At 42.1% G+C, this 24,205-nt stretch overlaps 1 protein-coding gene across 1 annotated transcript in view; it reads right to left on the bottom strand.

Annotated features, from left to right (window-relative positions):
- Positions 1 to 24,205, bottom strand: part of PHIP (pleckstrin homology domain interacting protein) — an 83,061-nt gene that overhangs the window by 34,483 nt on the left and 24,373 nt on the right. The window contains exons 10-15 of the mRNA XM_026038429.1: positions 22,662 to 22,815; positions 21,666 to 21,800; positions 7,951 to 8,079; positions 2,842 to 3,067; positions 1,988 to 2,125; positions 811 to 994 (exon numbers count right to left, since the gene is read on the bottom strand). Coding sequence (XP_025894214.1) covers positions 811 to 994; positions 1,988 to 2,125; positions 2,842 to 3,067; positions 7,951 to 8,079; positions 21,666 to 21,800; positions 22,662 to 22,815 — 966 coding nt within the window. The remainder of the gene's footprint in view (positions 1 to 810; positions 995 to 1,987; positions 2,126 to 2,841; positions 3,068 to 7,950; positions 8,080 to 21,665; positions 21,801 to 22,661; positions 22,816 to 24,205) is intronic.

Below are 24,205 nucleotides of genomic sequence, written 5' to 3'. Positions count from 1 at the left end.
TACTAAATACCTGCTATGTTGTGTTTAGAGGACATCTGTTTGACTTAACTACCTCCAAACCTGTGAGTCTCAATTCAAAATCAAGATTCTGGAGAAATGGCCACACAATATCTGAAAAACACGAGGCTGAAAAACATGACTGAAAAGTACTTTCCTGGCTGTTTAGGGGATAGCAGTTTCTAAATCCAAGGGAAACCTGCATCTTTACACCAGCACAGTGATTCGGGACACCAGTTATCTCCCCTTCAAAAGATTTTTAATTTTAGACATTGAAAAAGCATTTGGATACTTAATAATTTTAACTATTTCATAAAGCTAGAGCAGTTCGCTTTCATCAGTAAAACAAGAAATCCCTACTTGCCACACTCAGGAATGTATTTGCACAGGAGTCTATTACTAGAAGAAATGAAAGTACAGCAGAGAGGTTTGGAATTTCATCTTGGACACATGCTGGATAAGGTCACTGCCTCAGCCTTCTATGAAGGCCACAAAATGCCAGGGACTAATGTCATCAAAGCACCATAATCTTATGCTAAGACAAGCAGTTAGATCCCGATGCATATACCAGTTGAGTCACTCTCTCATCTGCTCTATCAGCGTTTTAAAATTCATGACACTCTCATAATTCCAGGACTTTCAAATGTCATGGAAACAAGAGCTGATTTCAAACTGAAACCCATTTTCAGAACAATGAGACCACTGCACAGCTACGCACCACAAAACCTGTCCCGTAACATCAGGAATTCCCGAACAGTTTAACTACATTTACCAAATTCAAATCCACTGCAAATGCGGAAGGCTTCTCTTTACCTAGCTACTCCAGAAGAAAGCTCAGGCACCACAACCCTCCGGCTCCAAGCCACCAGGTCCCTCTCAGTGGCTATTTCGCTCCTGGGCGCGTTGCTGTGCATCTGCCGCACGCCTTCGATCTGCCCGCTGCGCCGCAAGCCGATGTTTGGCGGCGAGTGCACTTCTGAGGGAGCGCTTAGAGAGCCTGCAAAGCCCAAAAGCCAGAGCTCTGTTAGATCTAACATTCTGAACGCAAAAGGAAAGGAAAACATAGTATTTTAGAAGAACAAAAATATWAATTGAAGAGTTGCACTAATCTCTGCAGTTTCCAAAACTCAAACTTCTCACACATCTGTGGAGCTGCAGTACTGTTTAAAAATTCATACTGAAGAGGAGCCGAGACGTCAATACTCTGAAGCACAACAAATTAGTTCACAGGGTCGCTGTTCTTTAAAGGTGCTTCTGAAAACATCTACGAGAAGCTGACTCTTGCTGCTGCACTGCACACCCATTTTACAATATGCCGAGCTATCTTATGGAATCCGAATATTTCTTAAATACAATGGAGTCCACTATGTCCATGAAGCCACTACACTGGAAATTACTAGGAACTGAAGCTGTAAAATTTGCTAACAAAATATGAAATGGGCAAAAGAAAAAAAACATAAAAACATGATACTTCAAATATCTATGCTAAAAAAAAGAAATTCAACATGTTTCCAAATCTTTCCACACACTTTAGCTCTTCTGGTAAACCCACTTACTCAGGTGGGTTTACCACAAGGAATTGTTTGGAACTGAAGTTTACTGAGAAATCTACTGCTAGACACTGGGATGTGAAATATTTTACAGAGAAAAAAGAAGCTCTTTTCTTTTTTCTATCTTCGATTCTTCTTGATTATTTGCTACAATTCAGATTCAGCTGGCCAATTCTAGACTGAACAGGAGCATAGTTTTTAATTGCTAAGGGAACACAGTTGCTGCAAATTCCTTGGAAGGACATAAACAATTTTGAGGTTAAGAATTCTTCTTTTATGAAAGACAGAAAATGGATGGGAAAGTTGTACTATTTTCTGTGGCTCCACATCTCCTTGCTAGTAGTCCAACAAAATGCACGTCAAAAACAATAATATGGGACTTCGATTTTCCAACTGCTCGATGTTTCCATAGGAAACACAAAAAGAAGCCAGTTGTTTACCTCTGCTTATGCGGCTGGTACTGCTAGTTCCTGCCTCCCCAGAACGTCTCTGATCCTGTTCTTGCTGAAGCCTTTGAATCATGCTATCCAGTGGACTAACTTCTTGATTTGCTTGTTGACTAAGAACTTGATTCAATCCTGTAAAGTAAAATAGCACGAGAAAGTCTCATAAACTTTTTTTTCCAGGAGCTACAAAGTGGCTACCTACATTTTAGCCTTGATATTCAGAAGTGTAGTAGATAACCACAWGTTATCACATGTTATTAGTACAGGCTAATATATACATTAAGAGTCTCATTTTTTAAACCAGATCACCTTTTTCTTAATACTAACAGCATTATATTTTGTGAGGGCAGGGTCAAGATGACCCAGGTTTTTGTATCTTCATCAAATCTTGAGAGATATTTAACTGAACCATCAGTTTAAAAAAGCTAAAGTTGAATGAATTTCTTCATTTCAAGAAGGGGAAGATTTGGTAGGAGGTGTCAAGTGTCCTCCCACTTTCCTCTTCTTGCAGCTGTTATCTCATCAGTCTGTTTCCCAGGTTCTCTGAAGTAGGAAGTCTTACCCCCCAAAACATYGACTGAAAGCTCACTCAGCACCTTACACCATTTCAATAAAGAAATTATGAGCTCTAAGTAAGTGCTGTGTTAGCTAGTGCTAACTTGAGTGAGGACAGTATATAGGCTTTCACAAGCAATGACTGCCAAGCAACTCCTAAGCCATATGACTCTTAAATGCTTAATGAACTCTTACTATTAATGATGATGATGAAGTACAACGTGAGAAGGAAGAGGGAGAACACCTGGAGGTACCAGGAATACTGTATCCTGAACTGGATTCTTCTTCCATACCTGAAGATGTCACTCCCATCTGAGGGATAAGCTGCTCCTCCCTGCAGTTCTCACGACCAGGAACTAGTCTTTGATACCTTGCAGGATGAGGGTTGCCATCCACATCAACCAAAAATGGGGGAGGCATCAGGTGCGGAGCCTGCTGGGTCTGCTCATCCAGGACAAAGTTGTTGGCATCACGGATAAGGGGCCGATAATCACTATGAAAGAACATCTGATCTGCTATCTGTAATAAAGAAAATGTGTGACTTTTAAAGAGCCTATAAAGAAGCATAAAAAGCATGTCTGTCAAAGTCCTCCATACAGTATTATTGGCAGTCACCTCTCTAAAAACAATACTATAAACTAATCTGAATTAAATATTCAGATTAAATAGGAAAATTTAACAAGCCAGTGTTGCTGTTTGTTTTGAAGTCTTTTCTTTTTCCCCCCAGTAATGCCTTTCTGTACTACACTATGGGGAGAACAATCCAATGGTTTGAGAGAGAGCAGTATTTAAAGACCAGGGAAATGTGTAACAACATGTAGCTATTTGACACAGCAGAATATTAATAGATTACACACAATGATGCATATGCACCTGGTAATGAAAACTGTATCACAGATTTCCAAGAGCTATGGTGTGCAGAGAATAACAGAAAAATATTTATTGCATCACTGGTAGTTCACCATCTAGTATTTTAACACAAGCAGCCAAACACACGTATTCTTATACTTAAAAAATTAAGTTTCCCTAGATGAAAAGCTGAATTCTTCAAGTTCAAAGCTTTATTTTCAATTTTAGCCACTTCCTCACAGTTAATTCCAGGTGGCTTTGCCACTAGCACTCAGGCCTGCGCAATTCCTTTCTCCAGCCAAAGGCTTCTGCTCCCCCCCTTCACTGGCACATGCATCTCCGTGTCCTGCAGTCAGAGGTGCACAGCAGACTGCAGACAGTAGATAGTGGAGTACAAGAAGGAAAAAGAAAGCAGAGAGCAGAGAGAATGGCAGAGAGACTACACATCCCAACACTACTCCCTGGAAAGTAAATCCCTTTGAGGGACATGTTCATGCAGACAACTTCAAACAAATAACACTCCACAYAATGGCAATACACTGAAAGTAGACTTCCAGTGCAGTATAAAAATGATTAAATCATTGATCAAAACTGTACATAGATCTCCAAATAATCTTGTCACGGGTTTTCAGGACAGATATTTGAGTTTGGACACAGAAATACCCAAATGCTGACAGAATGTGTTCTGACTTCAGCAGAGTATGCTCTATCATACCCCAGTTCACAACAATTTCTTTTAACTTTTTAAGTAAGAAATGAATAGTTGCATCATCAAGAGACTAGCCCTCCACACAAACACTAAGTTACCTGAGAAATGATCGGGAAGATCACTAGCACCTAACAACATCAAAAAAGAAAGCTGAGGTGCCTACWTGCATCCAAACAACATGAATGAGGAACGTGTAAGAATCACCTGTCACATAAGCTCTTGACTCTGTCCAAAACAATGCCTCTATTCAAAAGAGCAGCACAAGCAAGAAAATTGGAGGGATGCACAGAGAGAGGCGACGGCAGAGAGGCTGCAGGGCTGCTCTCGCTGAGCGCCCGCGGACAAGATCACATCCTGTGAATAAGAGGCCCWGACTGGAGCAGGTATCGTGGCCAGATTCTTCACTAACTTGAGAGAACGAGTGAAATGAAGAAGATAACACRCACTCCCAGGAGGGAAACCTCGTATTTCATCAGCAGAAACGGTGTTTCATCAAGGCCAGCTTAACAACTTTGCTCCTTCAGGTCGAGGAACTAGCTCAGGACGATGAACACGAGTCCTGGAGGAGGACTTGAGGCTTTGTGCAGAACTGTTAAGCTAAGAGCAGAATATSTAGTGCTTTATCTAGTGCAATCTTCCTGCTACTACTAAGTGCTTTCCGCCGTGAAAAAGCAGCAGTTCCCACGGCAGGATCATTTGGGCAGCCAGTTTTACAGTCTTTGGCCATACAGGCCTCTCTGCACCCCACCAGGTTTTTTAAGCAAGGGGAGGATCCCGAGCTCTCGGATTCAGGGTCCTCACACCAGAACAGTCTCTAGTGCAAGACCTACTGGGACTTWTCTGTATTTGCCTTCCTGTCTACTCTTTACTGCAAGCAAGTGTGGAACAGAAAGTAGGGGACAATTTTCCACTCCGTGAGATAAGGATGGCATTTAATGGTGCTCCAGGCTCAGAGCAGCTCTAAGCAGAACTCTGAAAGAAAAGCTCCCACAGCAGCCCAGGGCTTGGGGACATTGTAAATCGTTGTTCTTGGGCCACGTGTCCCTCAGGATGAATTAGGTAACCTTAATAATATTCAGTTTCCGACAAGTTCAGCAGACCTGAACCTGTTAAAAATACTAGCAAGCTGACCTTGCTCTTCTACTTTTAGAGATCAACTTCTGCACAAAACCAAGACACACTATAGCACCACCAAACTCCTACACATCCAAATCAACTTAGTTCATGTTGGGAAAGCTTCTAAAAGATATCTGAGCTRTAGGAGACAGACTGGAAGGTATTTTACTTTAGCCATTACATGCTCAGAACCACCAGTTCCTCCAAATCAGCAAGCCTGTACAAATGCAATGAAGTAACCTGCAACAAGGAACAGTTGCTCAACAGCAGCTTGGGTTGACTAAAGGATCTGAGGCCTTAGACGGCTCAGAGACAGAGCCAGATTTTAAGTAAACTGAAAGGCACCTTATGCTTTTGGGTGGCTAGACATCCTTGACAAGTTCCCCACCTAAGCAAGGGGCTCCTGAAATGTGCACACCCCACTGAGCTCAACTCAACTCTGATGGACTGCAGAAGCCCAGAAACCTCAGTCGAGACTGGCTCAAGGTCTCTTTACCTGGATCAAAGGCCAAAGAAGTACAAGGCAAGCAGTAAATGTGCACTGTTCCCTAGAACATGTCACCCCCTGCCAAATCCCACCTACAAGTAAGAAAAAAAAAATGCATCCCTTCATCATCATCACCATGGCCAAGATGATACTGAAAATGTTTCCTAAGAAGGAAAAAAGCAGCAATAAGTTAGAAAGAGAAAAAAAAAAAAAGAAAGAAAGAGCTTAAACAGACAGTAGTCTTAGCAAACTAGGAAGCACAGATATTATCTAAACATAATGCAAAACTATGTACATAGATATGTACACAAGAAACCTCCTTCAAMAGCACCAAACACGACTTTGGCTGGAATCGTCATGTTGAGCACAACTTGCAAAGGCAGGAGAGAACAGGACAAGTGTCAACAAACAAGTTATCACACTCATTTCCTTGTAAAAATCCTTCCTCAAAATGTATGGAAATTATTTTGAAGTCACAAACATATCCTCTACCACAACATATTCTCAYAAGGTGTCAAAACAAAACAAGCAGCTGGGGGGAGATGGGGAGGCAGAAAGCACAACCCCAAGTCTTTAGCTATATTTTTCCATAAAGCAGGTCAGAGAAAAAGTGAAAGGAAATGCAACTAGACATGAAAAAAGACCTCAAATTTCTGAGATGAGTTTTCTAACAGCCAATGACAGATTAAGAAAAAAAAAAGAAAAAAATGTAAATTCTATTTCTTCCCATCTCCTCTACGGTCAATAACAATAAGAATACTGTGATACAGTTAACGCAGGGAAAGATCATTTTAAATCACCTGATAAGTAAAAAATTTGAAACAATCCTGCAGAGCAAATCTCAGAGCAGAAATGTTCTCTAGAGCGTAAAAAAAAAAGGAAAATGTTGGTTTTCTTCTTCAAACAGATCTAATACCTCAATAATTATAAGTTGGCAGAATAAAGGAAAGGATCAGTGCTCAGGAAAAGACCCAATGATCCTCTGGATCCAAATGGAAGGATCCAAGCTCAGGCTCAGTGCATTCCTACAAGTAAGAAGTTGAGTGAGGGGGGCAGGAGACCTGCGTGGATGGACAAGGAGCTGTTGGGTAAAATGAATGAGGAAAAGAGCCCATACACAATGTGGAAGAAGGGCTGGGCCACATGGGAAGRATAYAGGAACACTGTCAAGGAATGCAGGGATGCAACGAGGAAGGCCAAGGTCCGCCTGGAATTAGAGTTAGCAAGGGATGTCAGGTACAACAAGAAGGGCTTCTACGAACACATGAGTAGCAGGAGGAAGACTAGGGAAAATGCTAGTCTGCTGCTGAACGGGGAGGGTGATTTGGCGATGGAGGATACTGAGAGGGCAGAGTYACTAAACGCCTTCTTTGCCTCTGTCTTTACTGCTAAGGCTGTCCCCCATGAACTGCACAGCCTAGGTAAAAGAGAGATARATGGACGAGAGGAAGACCTTCTGCTGGTCGAGGAGGATTCAGTTAGGGATTCAGAGCCATGTGCTGCTTCAGAGCCACGTGCTGCTTTGAAGACTGGCCCATGCTCAGAGATCCAAAGCAGGATCCAGCCCTTGACCGACAGTGCGGCACCTGCAGCAGAGGGACTCGTGGGCCTCCAGACGAGGGACCGCACACTTCCTAGGTCAGCTACAGTTCCTAGGGCTTGCTCAGCAACCACGCAGAATKGTAAGAAAGAAGAACCTCTCCTGTCACAAGGGTCAATGACAAGTCACCCAAATGTAGAACACACAATGCTAACTATAATATGGTGATACAAATATATTATTTTAATTTCACATTACTATATAAGCCCCATGACATCCATACCTGCAGAATGACTTATGCAGACATACAGCTGTATCACTAGAATGCATAGTAACAAACATCAGGAATGAGTTTTATCACAAAGGCCCCCACTCTAACCCACCTTTTGTCTTAATTAGAACCATTAAAGTCCAATGAGCTTCAACTAACATCAGTTTCATTTCAGTCTAGTTACTTTATCCATGAAGATCAGTTACTATAATCCTGTAGACCCCTCACTTCAGAGAGGAGGAAATGAGTTCTGATTCCCATGCAAACAAGAATAGCTTCATAGTATGTTTTTGTAATTTAAAGAACGTGAGGCATCCCATATTAATGGCTCAAAAGTATGCTGAGATACATCTTCTCAAAATGAAACTCTGAAATATGGACAAATACATTMAAAACAAACAAACAAAAAGATTATGATCTTGCACTGTACCTTGTCATATTTGCTACTGGAACCAAAGCCAAAAATCAGAAGGTGACCATGAGAATCAGTACATGCAAAATGCTGTCCATCAGGAGAGCACTTGCAGTCAAAAACTGCACCATGTCCTTGTCCTTCAATCTGAAATACATCAACATACAAAACAATTAAGTTACCAGAAATAAACTGTTTTACGTTATAATTCTGTATGAAACTGTGATGTTGAAAATTRAAGTCAGTACAACAGTATATTGATAGCTAGAAGTTACTTTAGAACAGACGTTACATTTTAGCCATTCACTTCTCAGTGAATTTGGCGATCAAACTCACGAAAGATGCCAAATTGCTAGTAGCAGAAACGGACAGACTTTACCCACAAAGCAGGCACAGCATAGGAAGTCAGAGTAAAAGCTCCCCCTCGACCGTCCTGCTCACGAGCCTAACCAGAGAGCGGGCTCCTCGCTCGGGGGGCCTCGGTGGCTGCCCCTTTGGCGGCTGGGCAGCGCGGGCCGCGGCGGTGCCGACCCGCACCGCGCACCTCGCCCGCTGCCGCCGCCGCCTCCGCCGCCCTGCTCCGGCCCTGCTGCTGCCGGCAGGCTCCAACTCGCGTGCCTTTAGCTCCGGTTTCTAAAGGAGGGCTGCAAAGATGTTAAAAAAGGAATTTTTACCTGATACTCATTTTCTGATTTCCAGTTCCATTAAGCCAGAACAAATGGGTTTTTGTTTTTCCCTGCAACCTGTCAATCAAGCAGAGGTGACCAATCACCACTCTGAATTTTCACATCTTCAGCACCTCTTCAGAACGCCCCTTGCTACTCTCCCCAGCCAAGCCATTTTGCATTTCCTTTAAAGAGAGACCAGAAAACTTCTTTCCCTAACTGCAACAGGCCTATGCACTGCCAGGAAAGAAGCAAAAAGAGGAGAAAGGGAAAAAAAAAAAAAAAGTAAACCAAAATAAATAAATTAAATAAGGAATTCAGTCTGCAGACAGTAGCACTACGCACTTCCACGACACCTTCCAACAGGGAGCATCAGCGCTGGTTTTAAGGAACTCGGCCTCCAGCTCCCATGAGCCGGGTACTGCTCTACCTCAGGGCAAGACGCGGAGCCGTTTGTGCGCGGCCATCGGACACGTCCCCAGCCACCCCTGCGCAGCCCCACGCAGAGGCCGCCCGGCCCCCTCCAGCAAACAGACTCGCAAAGAAGAAACACAAACCRGTGCAAGATTTATGTTCTGTTTTGCTCCACGTTATTCCCAAAGGAAGGAACTGGAGTAGAGGATCCTACAGAAGGAGATGGGAAATGAAAACAGAGCCTCAAGTGAGTGACACAACCGTCCCACCGGCTAAGGCGGCAGAATCAATACAGGCTAAGAGCAAGATGCCACAGCCAAGGCACCGCTACTTCCTGCACTGCTCTTGCCATGCAGSAAACTCCCCTTATGGGAAGGGACATAGTGTGGGGAGGCAGGAGAGAGTCAGGGGAATCTCCAGCCAAAGACCAACCCTGGAGGATGTGTGCTGAAACACGGGCAAGGGTTCCTAAGGGAAGTTCTGAGCCCCTTCCCTACCACTAGCAAAGAAACCACATCAAGCACTGAAGCTTCCCAACCATCAAATCCTGCTCACACAGAAGCCTGAGGCGCTCCTAAAGGCCGAGAGCTGAAGGCTTCTGCGTGCAAGGGGAGCTAGGCAGGCAGGGGCAGAAAGCGCCGGTCAACACGGAGAGGGGCGCAGGGACCTCTCRCACAGGGACAGATGCTCATTCCCCGCAGGAGGAACGGCTGGGACTGCCCTCTTCCAAGAAACTCCTGGGGTTAAGGGGGATCCGTTAGATGAAGACTTTCCTTTTTGATTTAAAGGAAAAGAACAAGGATCAGCTATCCCCCGACTAGCAAATTGTTTTTATTCTGTAATACAGTACCAGGTTAAAAAATGTTTTTGGAAAGGACACCAGTTAGATCCTTTAGTGCCACCCTTTAGAAATTATGTACAAGAACTTGGAAATAAAGATCCTGAATGCTGTACAAAAAAATTACTCTCTGAGATTATGTCAACATAGGAAAATAAGCTTCTAAGATGTAACTGCTATTAAAGGACAAGGCCTGCCAGGAGTGACATGTATCAGATTTTTCCCCCTTTTTAAAAAATAATAGATTAATGATTAATAAATTAATAATGGTACTTTATAGTAAGATTTCTTCAGTAATAAAGCTAACAGAGAAGAGCTGGAGGAAGAACTATACATTAAGTTCCAGAAGTGGCATGCACAATAAATCCATAAAATCCTAAGTAAACTTGAAAAGAGGAACAAAAAAATGTTTTTTTTTTTTTTTTCTTAAATCAAGAATACAAGGACTATATGAAAAATGCATCCCTCCAAAAAAAGAAAAACTGTCTGGATTTTTTCCCCTGCTGCATAAAAGGATACTAAGGATAGYAAGGATAAAAGGATACTAAGGGTAAAGGTATGAGGCAGGAGAGAGGTAGGAGAAAATTCATAAAACCAAAAAAAACCCTGGCCTATTACCAGCAGTCAGAAACATTGATGAAATAAGGAAATTGAAAATGAAACCTATTCGCTTCCTTTCCATTTTGATGAGAGTTTCATGTTCCCAAATATGGGAGAACAGTGTTGTGAAACYGGTTCAAAAAATGTTAAGTCTCAGTTCATAAAAATCGTTTGTTCTATGAAATCAGAGGAGTACTTAAGGAGSAAGTGACTGGGGCAATAAGCCATCTTTCCAACCTCTCAAGGATGATAGCATGATAGTTAAAAACTAGTCTGTAAGTAAAACAAGAGAAATGAAAAACTGAATAAAATGCAAATTGCATTAGGAAAATATCAGACAAACTTAGCAGGCTTTGTTCAGTAAGATACCTGCTTTTGTGTACCAAGAAAATATCATTAATTCATCTATTAATAGTGCCACAATCCAGCATCGAAAATTTAGTGCAATGGGAAGAGATGGTGATTAGTGGAGAACTGTACAGTAGATAAACTTGCTGAGGAAAAGAYAAAAGTTACTAGCACTGAAAAGACATGTAAGAGCTAAAAGTATGCTACTGGTGAGGCTCSTTAGTGCTGGCTTTTTTATTAGTGACTACAGGAAAAAAAAAAATAGAGTATGTTGATGAAACACCCATCAGGAAATCACCTACTAAAGGCAGAACTGGGACACGGTGCAGATGATGCTGCCTGAAGCAACGAAATGCCAAGAGAACCAAGCGCCGTAGGCCCCAGTCTCCATGAAGCCTGTACCCACTGCTGGGGAGAGTTCCCCCTGTGCCCAAGGACACGGGGCACGCGCAGCACAACCCCACAGAGGCCAGCAGCGCTGCTTTACAGCGTCAATGAACTTCAATGATCTTGTGGGGCAGACGCTGCTTGACGGGCCAGGAGGCCAAGGCTGCCTCCTCGGAGCAGGAGCAGCATCACTGGACGTGGCCGCTGCGCGTCACACAGCGCAGCGACACACAGGCAAGCGTGTGAGGGGCAGCAAAGGGAGAACACGCGCGAGCAGCAGGACACACATGGAGACAAGGACACGGTGCTAAGCRAGAAGTCTTCTAAAGCAGTATCTTTTGTTTCGGACCTTAAAGATTAATGAATTCTAACTGGGAGAGAGAGGAGTTTTTTCACTGTTTGGATAAGGGAAAAGCTGCRAGCTCAGCGTGCTGGCAGGACTGCTCTGTGCACACACGCAACAGGCAGTCAGGAGGAAGAGAACGGTTTTACTTAAAATGTACGAACAAATATATGTTTATTGGGAATAACATTCCAATTGGAAAACTTGAAAATCAGATTCGAAAAAACAGGTTTTTTTCTGAAAACGGCAGAAAGGCAAAAGTAATTGTTCTTAAAACATAACATATAAAACGCATATTCTTAAACTCTTACTTCATCCAACTCCATCACAGCTGCCTTAGTTAGGTCAGGCTCCTGCTAAGGCAAAGTTCATGTTCTTWCTTGACGTAAGGAACAACCTTTGATCACCACATGCTTAAATGAGAAGTCCCCAAAAATGGCTATGGACTACGTAGCAATTTAGGAGAGGTTGTGTGAATTTGGTCTGGAACACAGGAGTTCTTTGCTCTAATGAAAACTTTATTTAGCCAGTGGGGGAAAAAGGTTAACGGGACTTCTAAGCTGCTTCTAGAGCTCTTAATAAAGATCAAACGGTAGAAAAAGAGGCAAAGAGCAATGAAATTGAGACTTTTTTTTTTTTTTTTTTAAATCTTCCTAGTATCCAAATTAGGTACTTTTTAAGGGATTCTGAAAGGTAAAGAGATTTGTGGAAAGACTTGACAGATCTCAGTACTGGAGCCTAAAGTGGGAGGAACCTTCACCTCAGTACTGGAGTCTAAAGCTGCGGAAGGGTGAGGGGTGGATTCATTTTTTATGAATAAACAAAGATTCTGAAAAGTCAGTACCGGCTTCTGCTTGGCCTAGCAGAGCATTAGGACGGCCTGGACTCCTCATGTCTTTTTTTATGGGGGCACAGCCACCAGAGGAGGAACTTCTTAAAAACAAAAAAACCACACTTTGGTCAACTCAAAAATAACGCATCTAAAAACTTTCTAAGTCATTTCATCCTTCAAAGGTGCTCCCAGGCTACACATTCTGATGATCTAAAATCAATCTCCTACAATTCCAGCAGAAACAGCAAGTGTTATCAGACTTCATGAAAGCCRCAACATAGGAAACAACTCGTTTCACATCCCCAGGTAAAGCACCCTGTCTGAGGCAGCGACAGGCCTGCTCAGGCAACACCCCAAAAACACCACCCCATACGGCAGCTGCAGCCCATGCCCCGAGCACTCTGCTGAGCTGCACTACATGGAGCATCATCTTCCATGTCTGTCCTCTCCTGGGGGCTCCAGTTTGTGTGCATGTGTGTGTGTGACAGACATTTAGGCTAGAAATAAACGAGACCGCTCTCAACAAGGCTAATGAAAGAGGAGAGAGAAAGGGCGTAGGCAATGCTGGTTAAGTGATCCACAAGCAGCAAAAGGCTGTAGGTTCTCTCAGGCTGCACTGGAAATAGTATCAGAAGATCAGGAACCACCTCATATGGATCAGTGAAAGAGGAAGCTGTTTCAGAAGATGACTTTGCTTTAATTTCAAAATTCAGATCAGCCCTCAGAAGATCAGATAGGAAAAGCACGAGGATAAATAGCACAGGAATTGCCTGTCATGTGAAGTGCTCACTCAAAGCTGCAGGACGGAGCCAACGAGCAGCTCTGCAGGAGCTGGAGCATGCAGAAAAATCTGGAGTGCAATTTAGTGGCCTCTGCTTGATTGACAATTTGCAGGAAGAAACCCTTTTGATTTGAATCAGTAGATGCTAATACTGACACCGTAAATCCCTCCAAGTAGAACAATGATAAAACAGCAATAAARCTATTAAACCATCATTACAAGTGGAAGGTGTGGGTGTGTGGCGGGGGAGGAAACTGTTCAAATTCACAAAAACAAACAATCTCCACAATGAAACACGTTACTGGAGACAGTTCTATCAGCTCCAAGGTGGTTCCCCATCTCTCTCACTGATTTATACAAACATAAATGTGGGCAGAAGAGAAAGAGACACCAGGGAGAGGGGGGAAGAAAACAACACATCTAGAAAGCCCAATTCTTCCCTATACCTTCCACTAACTTCAAACTGGGTCAGATTTCTACCCTGTGCAGTTCCAGAAAATAAAAATAAACCTTAGGAAATGCTTGATTTGACCTTTATTTGGCCAAACTTTGTATACCATGACTTTCCTTACTGCTTATGCTAGCAATTTTAGGTAGATGTACAATACATCCACAGTCACAAAGCTGAGAAAACGTTTCTTTTTAAAATTTTCAGAAGATGTATTGCAYAGAGATTAGCTATAAATAAAAAGCTCAGGAAAATGTATAAGCTTTAAAAAAGAAGCAGGTGACAAAACTGTCACACATCTCATAGAGGTAATTAAGGATCCACTTTGAAAGATGCACTGAACATGGGGCAGTTGCAAATACGTTTCTATCAGACACACCAGGCAGCTGCAGAGCTGGGGGCCGAAGTTCAGGCAGCAGTTGGGGCTTTTTTTCAGCTTCTAAGTGGCCTCAGCTTTCAAGCTTAACATTAACATGCAGATTAATCACTGTTTTCAACATAAAATATTACCCTGCATTAACAGGTTTACACTAATCAACTAGTACCTWGCTAGAAAAAGGCATATACTCAGCACAGCAATTTCAGAGAGCGAGTGGAAAGCAGAACTAGTACTCAAACTCACCTTACTCAAACTTTCTCACATGATGGGTGGCGACACACATTTTCATAGGTTTAAAAATAAATTTAACACCTCAAATACAACTGTACTGTTACGTTGTATGTCACACACTAGTGCCTGCATTTCTGTGAAGTGTGACCTGTGTCGTTCAGATGCCATTTGGAAGAGCAGCGGCGCTCACAGAGCTTTGTGGCTGCCCTGACTCCGTAACCAGAAGCAGGGGCAGCTCCTTCACACAGCTGCTGCTTCAGGGACACCCAGACACAACCACCAAGGGCCTTATCAGACAAAAATCTTAGATACGATTCAGAAATTACCGCCTGGCAAGGATGCAAAGAGATTTAAAACGAAATTTAAAATCAATTCATAATGGATTTGAAAGTAACAACATGTAGACTTCTCTCTAAACGTTGTATCATGCTGCCTAGGAAAGGTACTTAGTGCAGTTGCCTGAAGATTGCCTAAACAAGTGTGTATTTTCCCATTTTTTAGAATATTTTCTCTTTAATTATGAAACCACACAAGTGAAAAAGGTCATGCTAACTAGCTGGTTAATGTGAACAAATCTGTTGTTACCAAACTGGCAGATTGTCAAAGCTTTCAATCCCGTGGCAGCTTTTTGAGGGGACGTCTCAAAGACKGCTCAGAGACGGCTACTGCCGCAACAGCTTAAAACTCCAGGCAGGTATAAAGCAGAACAAGCAGCCGTGAGCTGGAACTTCTGCTGCTTTTCAATAGCAGGAACTTAACATTGGCCATACCCCTTAAGGTCCTTCTTTTTTTTTTTTTTTTAAACCAGGGAACTGCTGCATTTAAGATTTGATGATTCACTTAAATCCTGATTTTATGCTGAAATAATTGACTTCTGAAATAATTTCAGATGAAATAGCGCAAAATTATATAAACTGGTAYTAAATATGCAACTGTGAAAATTTTTCATGTTAGAAAACTGACACTTTTCAGCTGCTGCTTCCAAACTCATCTTAATGCATTGCATTTAATACAGATGGAATTAACCATGTTAATCAGATCCAGCCCAAACTGCAAACAAGCTGCTTAACATTTTGTGAAATAAACAGAAAGTGCCTAAGTCTTTACTTAAAAATAAAAGCCGTATTTACCATCTAGGCTAATYGATAAGCATACTGACAAGAACACATGCAAGGTACTGAAACTTCCCAGTTATGGGTACAAAGACCAGTTACATAAAACATAAGTGACAAATACATTACGTGAAACTTTTGGGGTCTTAAATACGAGTTCCAATCAGAAAAGTGCTCAAAACAAAGAGAASCAGGTGGAATTTTGTTACAGAGATCTAGATTAAAAATACGTCTGAGCTAAAACCAAACAAATAACTAACTCGCACAGTACTTTTTTTTTCCCCCCTCTAGAAAACATGAAATTCATTAAGGAACCCGACCCTGAAACTACACCTACCAAAGACAATGTGGTCTTAAGTCTTGATGAAAAGTGTCACACATCTTACATGGGATCACAATTTTTTCAAAAACAGCAGAGAATTGTAAGTGCAGCCTAAATCTCTTCCAGAAAAGATGCAACCGGCCGGCCGGCCTCCCCTCAGGCTCTGCAATTTAGAGCTCTCTCCCTAGAGCTGCCACAGGGCGAGGGAAGCACAAAGCATCATCGCCACGAACGACACTGCGATCGATGCTGTAACAAACTGTCTGCTCTTCTGTGTGGTCTACCTGGCTGGTTCCCAGGGTGAGTAGCATCTGCTCAGTGGCAGAAAGGTGAATGGTCATGGATTTCAAGGAAACCTCATGGATTTCTTTCCCAAACGTAACAGCTGCTAAGCCCAAAGAGGCCAGGAAATGGGCCTGGTGTGTTTTCTTTTTCCCTCTCCCTCCTCCTCCTGGGAAGGATCAATGGACTGCCTCTCACTGCCAGCTTGCCGAGCTGAAGCTGTAGCGCATTTCTGGTGTATGCTCACGTACTGCATGAAATATGCTCTGACATTTAGAAAGAGACTCATCAACAAATTCTTAATAGTTGGAGATACCCAGTGTGACCTTTCAGTGTCACAGGCTAAGGAGGTTTTAGCTTTCCAACAAGTCAGGATAAAGTCACAAAGGCAGGAAGATTTCTAAGCATTCAGCCTGTCAATTCATCACAAGACTGTAGAAAATGTTCTATCAGTCTGTCAAAGCCACCTTCACTACTTGCTGAACTGGTTACTGGCCTCTCTGCTTTGAATTAAAAGTCGGTTCCAAAAGCACTACTCTCCACCCAGAACAGGCTCCAGAGAGCTCTGTAACATAGGACCACGCTCCGCGACACGGTCCCAAAGGGAAGGCACCTTAACAGCAACGGGAGCAGACACGAGTGCTGCATGTGGCTGCCTGACCGTAAGGTCCAGGCCACCAGGAGGCCCTGCAGGAACATGAGCAATGTCAGGTCTGGGAAAGCTACTCCAAAGTTACTGCAAAGGCTCACCTTCCAGGGGCTCCCTTTGCAACAGGAGCCAAGCCAGGAAGGCGGGAGAGGAAGAGACTTTCATTTGGGTGGATTGGTTTGTTATTTCTTTCTTTCTTTACTTATTTTCTTTACTATTTTTTGGGGGGTGAGGTGGGGGAGCGGGAAGACTAGTCAATCAGAAGAATCATTTTCRTTTAAAGGCATCACTATTCCTAGTAGGTTCTTTTCTTCATTGCCCAAAGGTTCCTTCAGCTCCATGAGACTGGCCAGAAGGACTTCATCAAGCAGTATCCAAGTCTTAAGGTACAGTGACTGCAATGCCTTGTTACAGTATGTGACTGAATCCACTAAGAGCCAAGCAGAGCAACCACATCCAAAGACAGTGCAAATTTTGAAGAACCCATGGCAGCAACAACTGCAAAAACCCCTGCTCTCTTCACCATCTCTTGTTTTGTTACCACATGATCCCTCAGCTGTTCAAAGAGCTATGTCATAAACCAAATTATCCAAGAACAAATGAGAGGGAAGGCAGTGAACTACTAGCCTCTTCATATAAATCAAGACATCTTTTAGAAATATATTTTTGTGTGCTTCTCCTGTGTAGGAAGCCCATGGGACAGGCAAGAGCCGTTAGCTGTTACTGCACGAGCCTCCACTCTCAGGCTACTTCCAGGCTCTGCCTTAGCAAGCAGTTAGAACCAGCAGACCTCAAGCCTGTCGCATACTTCTTAAAGCAAAACACAGAAGTCAAAGGAAACCCAAGATCAGGGCAGTAACACCAAGATATTTGGGTCCGCACTCAAGGAACAGCAGTACTTCATGTCCGGAGTGCAGCACCAACAAAAACCTACCAAGTAAACAAAATATCTCTGCATCTACCTAACTTTAACAGGTTTATTAACCTTTTATTTTTGATCTGGACAATCCGTAAGTCCCAGTAGGCTGCTTTTTGGTTGGTGGTCGTTTGCTTTTTCCCTCCCACACACGCTCACCACAGCGAGTTTCCCTCCAAGCCCACAGCAGGCGGCAGCACCAGGCGAAGCTGCGAGCGCATGAGGCGAGCGCCAACGCTGACGCTCCCCAACACAAACACACCTCCAACCGCCAGCTTAAAAACCAGCTTGCCAAGAACACCTCAAGACAGAGATAGTGTCTCAGCAACAAGTGCTGCACAGCTCCTGCAATGTGGCCTAAAAGCACTGCGAATTCAAGAACCTGTCTGAAACCTGAAGGAAACCAAGGCCATTTCTTTCACTTYGTAATTTACCTAGACCAAGAATTCTGCACCCAGGAATACGGAGCCCAGGACAAGCAGCTACACTGAGCAGCTACAAGTGCATGACCCTCTGCAGCAGCACAACTTTACCAGAAACAGGCAGTCTAGAAAGTTAAAGACACTCTCCTGCGTAAGTGACCAGTGTTGAATTCAACACCTTGACTCACGAGGACAGAGTACACCCAGTGTCTCCCATTTCCCAGCTGAACCCCTGAACCAACAGCTAATGACAACGGCAACCTGCTCCCGATGTCCCCTTTTGGGGCACCAGGGCTCAGTTTTTGGAAGACACCTAAGCACAGAAGCAATGTCGAGCCCGTCCAGGTGCCTGAGGACAGCTTTGCTTAAGAAGCAGCATTTCAAATACCCATCACCCACATACCCTGTCATCACTAGGTAACTCGCCATGCAGCCCAATTTTCTCCTGGACCATCCACTSGGACAAACTCATCTAACATTCTGTACATTAAAATGAGGTTTTGGGGGGGGATATTGCACCCGCACCCCACTTTAGGGACCAAAAGCCTAAGTTTAGATGCCACAACAGTCAAATCCCTCAGAGTCTGCTACACTTACTTGTACCTGCGAAACAGAGCCTGTTAGATTATCATAACATTTCAATATCAGAGCCACAACATCCATGYTTCCTGGGAAAAATATATCGCAAATTCTCATTATAAATCTCATTATTAAAAAAATATATATATCCTTATTCTTTTATGTCACTGAAAGCGTATTTTTTCATTGTTATTTGCATTAAGTCAGGAATGCCAGGGATTTTACACTGGCTACAAAACAACAGTAAAATCTGTAGATGTACACCCAGTTTAAAAAAAAAAAAAGTCAGGCCTGGACTTCCTGCACTTGAAAACTGTCTAAACATCTTCAGCCCTGTCTTAATTCTGATATCCCTCTGGGAAATTTCTCTCTAGGGAAGGAATAGTAGGGAAAAATACATTCCCTGAGGCTAGTTGCCTCAAGTCAGTTAGGGCAGTGACTCAAGTCAGTGAGTGATGTGACGCCTGCAGGAATTGCACCACGTGGGCACCGGAGCACGAGCTGCGGGACGACAACGGGGAGCRAGCCCGGGCAGATGGGCCTGAGAGTAACCCGCTGCAGGAGGACACTCACCTACACAGCTCAGCTCACTTAATTATCAACACCAAAATCTGACAAGTTTGGCTCCAAATTAGATTAAGACCATGCTAACTGATTTGAACTGATAAGGAAAATATTTTGCAGGATTTGTTTCCTGGCAGCATCTATCTAGCATCTACCCATCAAAGCACAGATTAACTTGGATTTTTCCCTCCAAGTTAAATATAAAGCAAAAAGTCTTTGGTTACTATTGCCGTGTAGCTTCACAATCACTAAATGGATATGAGGATTTAAGTCCTTTCTCAAACTAACATCTTCTGCACCACTCACACTCTATGGCACTGACAGTAAGAAAGAAACTCAAGTTGTGGGGAGCTTAAAACACCCAACTATTTTAGGGATTTGCCACAGGCTTTAGAAATGGAAATACCTGACCCGGCTAACTATTGGTAAGCTAAGAATTATTTAACATTTTTAAAAATTAAACTAATACCTCCAAAATCTGCCATTTTAAGTAAAGAAGCATCTGTTGTGACAAAGTCACCCTGCGTTAGCTCAGCTACCACAGATACTGTCCTGTCGGACAATGATAATGGAAATTTCCTGACCATTAAAGCAGAAATYACAAGTCGTTCAGAACGCTGGTTTTGCTCTTGCTGCTGCTACTTGCTGCCTGATGAAAGAGAACCCGAAAATCATTTCCCATCCTCCAAATATCTCTTACTGTTTTTCAGAGGCGTGGGACTACACTCTGAGCAAGGCCAGGAAAGTTATAYAGGAAGAGTTGCATCAGATAAATTGTTTCTGGCTAATAAAATCATGTTCCCAGTTGATATGCTAGTTAGGAAACCAGGACAAGCCTACCAATCCTGGGCAGGATTTGTGCCTTCCCTTGCTCTGGAAGCATTGTCCCCCAGTCTTCTAAACACACACGTTTCCCTCCAGTCCTGTCTTTTGCAACACTAGGCATGGAAGACTGGCTAGTAAAATATTCCCAACCGTAGGGAAAAGTCTCTCTTAGGAGAGGCAACTTGTGTCTCTTATTCAGTGGGTGAATTCCAACTATTGCCAGACCTGCAGCTTCCCTCACCTAGCTCTACAGCCAGACTTTTCCACATGCATTTCCAACATGAAGCACAGACCACTAGCTGTTGAGATCTTCTAACCATCTACTCACTTCTCTTTGACTGTAAAAATCTGAAATAAAAGGATAAGAGTTCTATTCTTTTTTGTTGTTGAATGATGCCACACAACATTCTTTGGCACTCAGCTAAATATTTCAGTCTTTCAGGGGATTGCCTAAATTCAGAGGTAAGGAATTTGGATTCAATAGTTCCCATATGGACTCAGTCTTACAAAGCAGAGCAGGTGTCTCAGGCTTTCCCGACCTTAAATTCCATGAGAACTGTCATACATCAGCAACGAGCGGGCACAGAAAGTCAACCTAACCAAGCACCAAGAACTGGAGTTGCTAACAGTGAACAGCACTGAGGAGTAAAGACCTGTACYCACAGCTCTGGGCTGGTTCTAAGTGACCTTCCGATGGGTCTGAGCCAGACACCAGTGCAGAGGTGTGTCTGGCACTCGTCAGACACAGCGTCAGACACACTGACCTGGGTACTGAACCCGGGTCAGTGCTGAAGGAGGCTCTTTCTAGGCTGCAAATTCTCTTCCCTTCTCTCTCTCCCCCCCTCAAAGCTTGGCAGAATTTCAGAAAAATCGGTCCWGTATAGTGCACATCTGAAATCTTTCTTTAGGTTTAGAGTGATCCCCTCTTAGCCTGACTTCATTTCCAAATGCACTTTTTCCTTTGTCACAACTGCTATTACAGATCTCTTTCTGGGACACTCTTTTGTCTCCAAGCCTGTCACTCCTCTCCTAAGGCTGGAAGCAGGAAACAAGCACATGTGCTTATTCTCCAGATTTTAACAATTGTAGGAATTACATGTGCTTATTCTCCAGGTTCTACAAAGACTGTGTAGCTTTCTCCAGGAGACAAAGTCTGCATTGCTCAACACATCATTACCGTGTTGATGAAAAACATACGTATATCAAAGATCCACTTATTCCTAAAACAGAAGGAAATACCTGTGGCATCCATCTTTCAGAAGAATTAGTTTAGTGCAGAACAGGCCAAATTTGAAACCTGCAAGTGGAGGAGCTCCACACAAAAAGGCTGACAGGATTCAGTCCAACGGGTCAAGGCAGCACACAAGACTCTATGAGATCAGGTGACTCCTGAGGAGTTTTAGCCAGATTCAGAATTAGCAAAGCAAAAATAAGCCAGGTTCCATCCTGGATCCCTAGACAAGAAACAGATCCTGAGGAAAGATCTCTGCCACTGTGTCTCTTACACATCATCTCTGACAACGTAAACCAAGACTCCAATTCCACGTGGACGAAGCACACGGAAAGATGACACCACAAAACACAGCCAAATCCCCAATAATTTGTTAGATTTAATCTTTGCCCCTCTAAACTGCAAAGGAGTTGTTCCACTGATCTCACTGGATGCAGAACCATGTCCTGCAGAACCATGTCCTGCCATACAATACATGCTCCAAGATGCCCTATGTAAGAATTTATTAATAGCAAAAGGTTTGGAAAGATTCTTTTGGCATAGCTACACAATGCAGGATAATTACCATGTTGAAGTAAGACCGGATTTTGACTCCTCTTGCCAAATCCCAAACTATGACATTTCCATCATGTCCAGCAGAGAAGAGAACTCTTGGATCAAATGGATGAGGTTCAAGTACAAACACTTCATCTTCATGTCCCTGAAATTAAAGATACACTAAACTGAACAGGAGTCATGTCTCAAATACAAAGGAATTCAATGAAGTAACACTGGGAACTGCAACGTGAAACTCACCCAAGTGCCCTGCATACAACCGCGCACACTGAAACCACGTATTTCTTCTTCTATTTTACTTTTCTTTTTCCAACTAAAATTTTAGCTTTGTAACAAGTACATTAAAAAACTGCTACTACTTCTGACATGATTTTAAATTGCACAGAAAGCCTTACACCAATTTTTGAAGTTTTTGATCTTGATGACTCACAGATTTCCACTTTTTTTTTTTTTTTTTTTTAGGGATAAYAACAGTTAGTATTTAGACGTGCAGAATTAGGTATTTAACTACAAGTCAAGATAATTCAATTTTTGAAGTACTAGCTTTAAAATTTTGCTTAAAATTTCTGATGTGTTATTTGGAGCTACCTAAAAAAATATTAGTTCAGTATAAATGCTATTTGATTTATCCCAACTAGAGGACTACTATTAAGATCCATGGAATGATGAGGCTGTAATAAGAAAAGGTTCAGACTTGGCCATTTTATTCATTAACTGTATTTCAAAACATCTGTCACACTAAATAAAGGTCAAAAATTGTTTCCTTTTCTCCTTCCAAGCCAGAACCTTAGTAGGGAGGGCTGGGGGAGGGGGAAAGACTCCAAAATTAGTTTCAGACATTTCCAACAACAATTAAAAGGAATCAGCCAGCAGACATGTCTATTACATTTCAGTGATCTGGAAGGGTGTAAGGCAGCCTTTGGGTAAAAAGGGCACACAAGGAATAATTTGGGTGACAGATACACAAATTCTGCATTGACTGATATACCAAGGCAGAAGACCTTACCATGAGAATATGAATGAGCTGACCAGTGAACGAGTTCCAGACTTTCAGGGTCATGTTGTTTACTGCAGTTATAACAGAGTTGTCGTGGCGGTCCCAGGCCACCATGGTCACCTTCAGTTTTGTGATTTTATCTTCAACTCCCTGTACACTTTGCCTGAAACAAAGAAACAAGGCGGCAATCTCTGTTTACTAAAAATGCTGTTATTTCCATAGTATGAAAATATTTTTATATTTTGCTTCATTAATAAAGATAACAGCATTATGTTTTCAAGGATCTGGACAAATTGGGTAACATGTAGCTCAAAAAAGACATTTATACCTGCTTAAACAAGGACGATGAAGTCACAAGGACTGTAGAGCAATTTTAAAGAATATATTTTTTCTAGATAATGCCTTTTGGATTCCTGACATAACCCATTCCAGACTGCTCTAGGTGATATTTGCTTAATGAAATGTAAAAATACAACAATAATTTGGCCTGGAAAATATTTACATTAGGCAGTTACAAGCACTGACAGAAGTATTCACACACCTGTGAGGTTAAGTTTTAGGCCATTTTGAGGACTATACCACCCCCCTTACTCTATTTTACTACCAGTAATAACTTGACCTTGCTTTTTTTTTTTTTATAATTTATATGAATATAAAATACTAGCCATTTTAAACATAATATGTCAGGCTACCTGTGAATAGCATTTTTGGAACTGTAATTTCAAGACATATCACCACTGAATTCTCTAATGYATTAACTTGTGGGAAAACATCAAAAGCAGGTTACAACTAAGAAAACAGACACAAAATATAGAACCTTCAATATACCACATATGATAATATGAAACAATATTATGTATTGTACAATTCAATAATACAAGAAGTGGTTACAAAGCCATATTTCACTGTAGTTCAATGTGAAACTCAGGAGGCTTTATGTGAATTTTTTTCCTTTCAATGCAACAATTTCATTTGTTTTGATAAAACTGCATGTATAGAGAAGACCAAATCTGGAATTGCATTTATCCCTCTAGCTAAGAGACAAAACAGAATTCAGCTAAATCTGTTTTTCAGAAATAAATAGTTAAGCGTACCAAAGAATTTTAGTATTTCTGACTGTAATGAAAAAGAATCATTTCTTAATTTTCTATGATCAGTTAAACCTAAGACTTTACAGGCTACATGCTCAAGAGACATCAAATCCACCCTTGTTTTCACTGTGCCAGTGGTCTATGGGCCTTCATTTAAGATGACAGTTTTTAAGTTTTACTGCATCTGACAGTAATTTACATTTTCAAACCCAGATTTCTAACTAAGTTGTACCCTATTTAGCTACTCTCTTCCATTGCTCTCTTGGACTTTTAGCTATCTCTTCAATATTACACCTAACACTATTTTTTTTCTCCCTCAACATCTATTCTCCTTCAAATTATTCAATACCATTAATGGAAGAGCTTTATGCCTTAAATCATAAAATCTTTCTAATCAATTTCATTTGGAATACATTTCTTYATGCAATCTGAACAGGTCTAAACCACAAAGAATTCCTACAA

The sequence above is a fragment of the Nothoprocta perdicaria genome, unplaced genomic scaffold (assembly GCF_003342845.1).
Source record: "Nothoprocta perdicaria isolate Ctin4 unplaced genomic scaffold, notPer1 scaffold_21, whole genome shotgun sequence".
Lineage (NCBI taxonomy): Eukaryota > Metazoa > Chordata > Aves > Tinamiformes > Tinamidae > Nothoprocta > Nothoprocta perdicaria.
The sequence above is the reverse complement of the archived record's forward strand: the minus strand, read 5'-3'. Positions and strand labels throughout refer to the sequence as shown.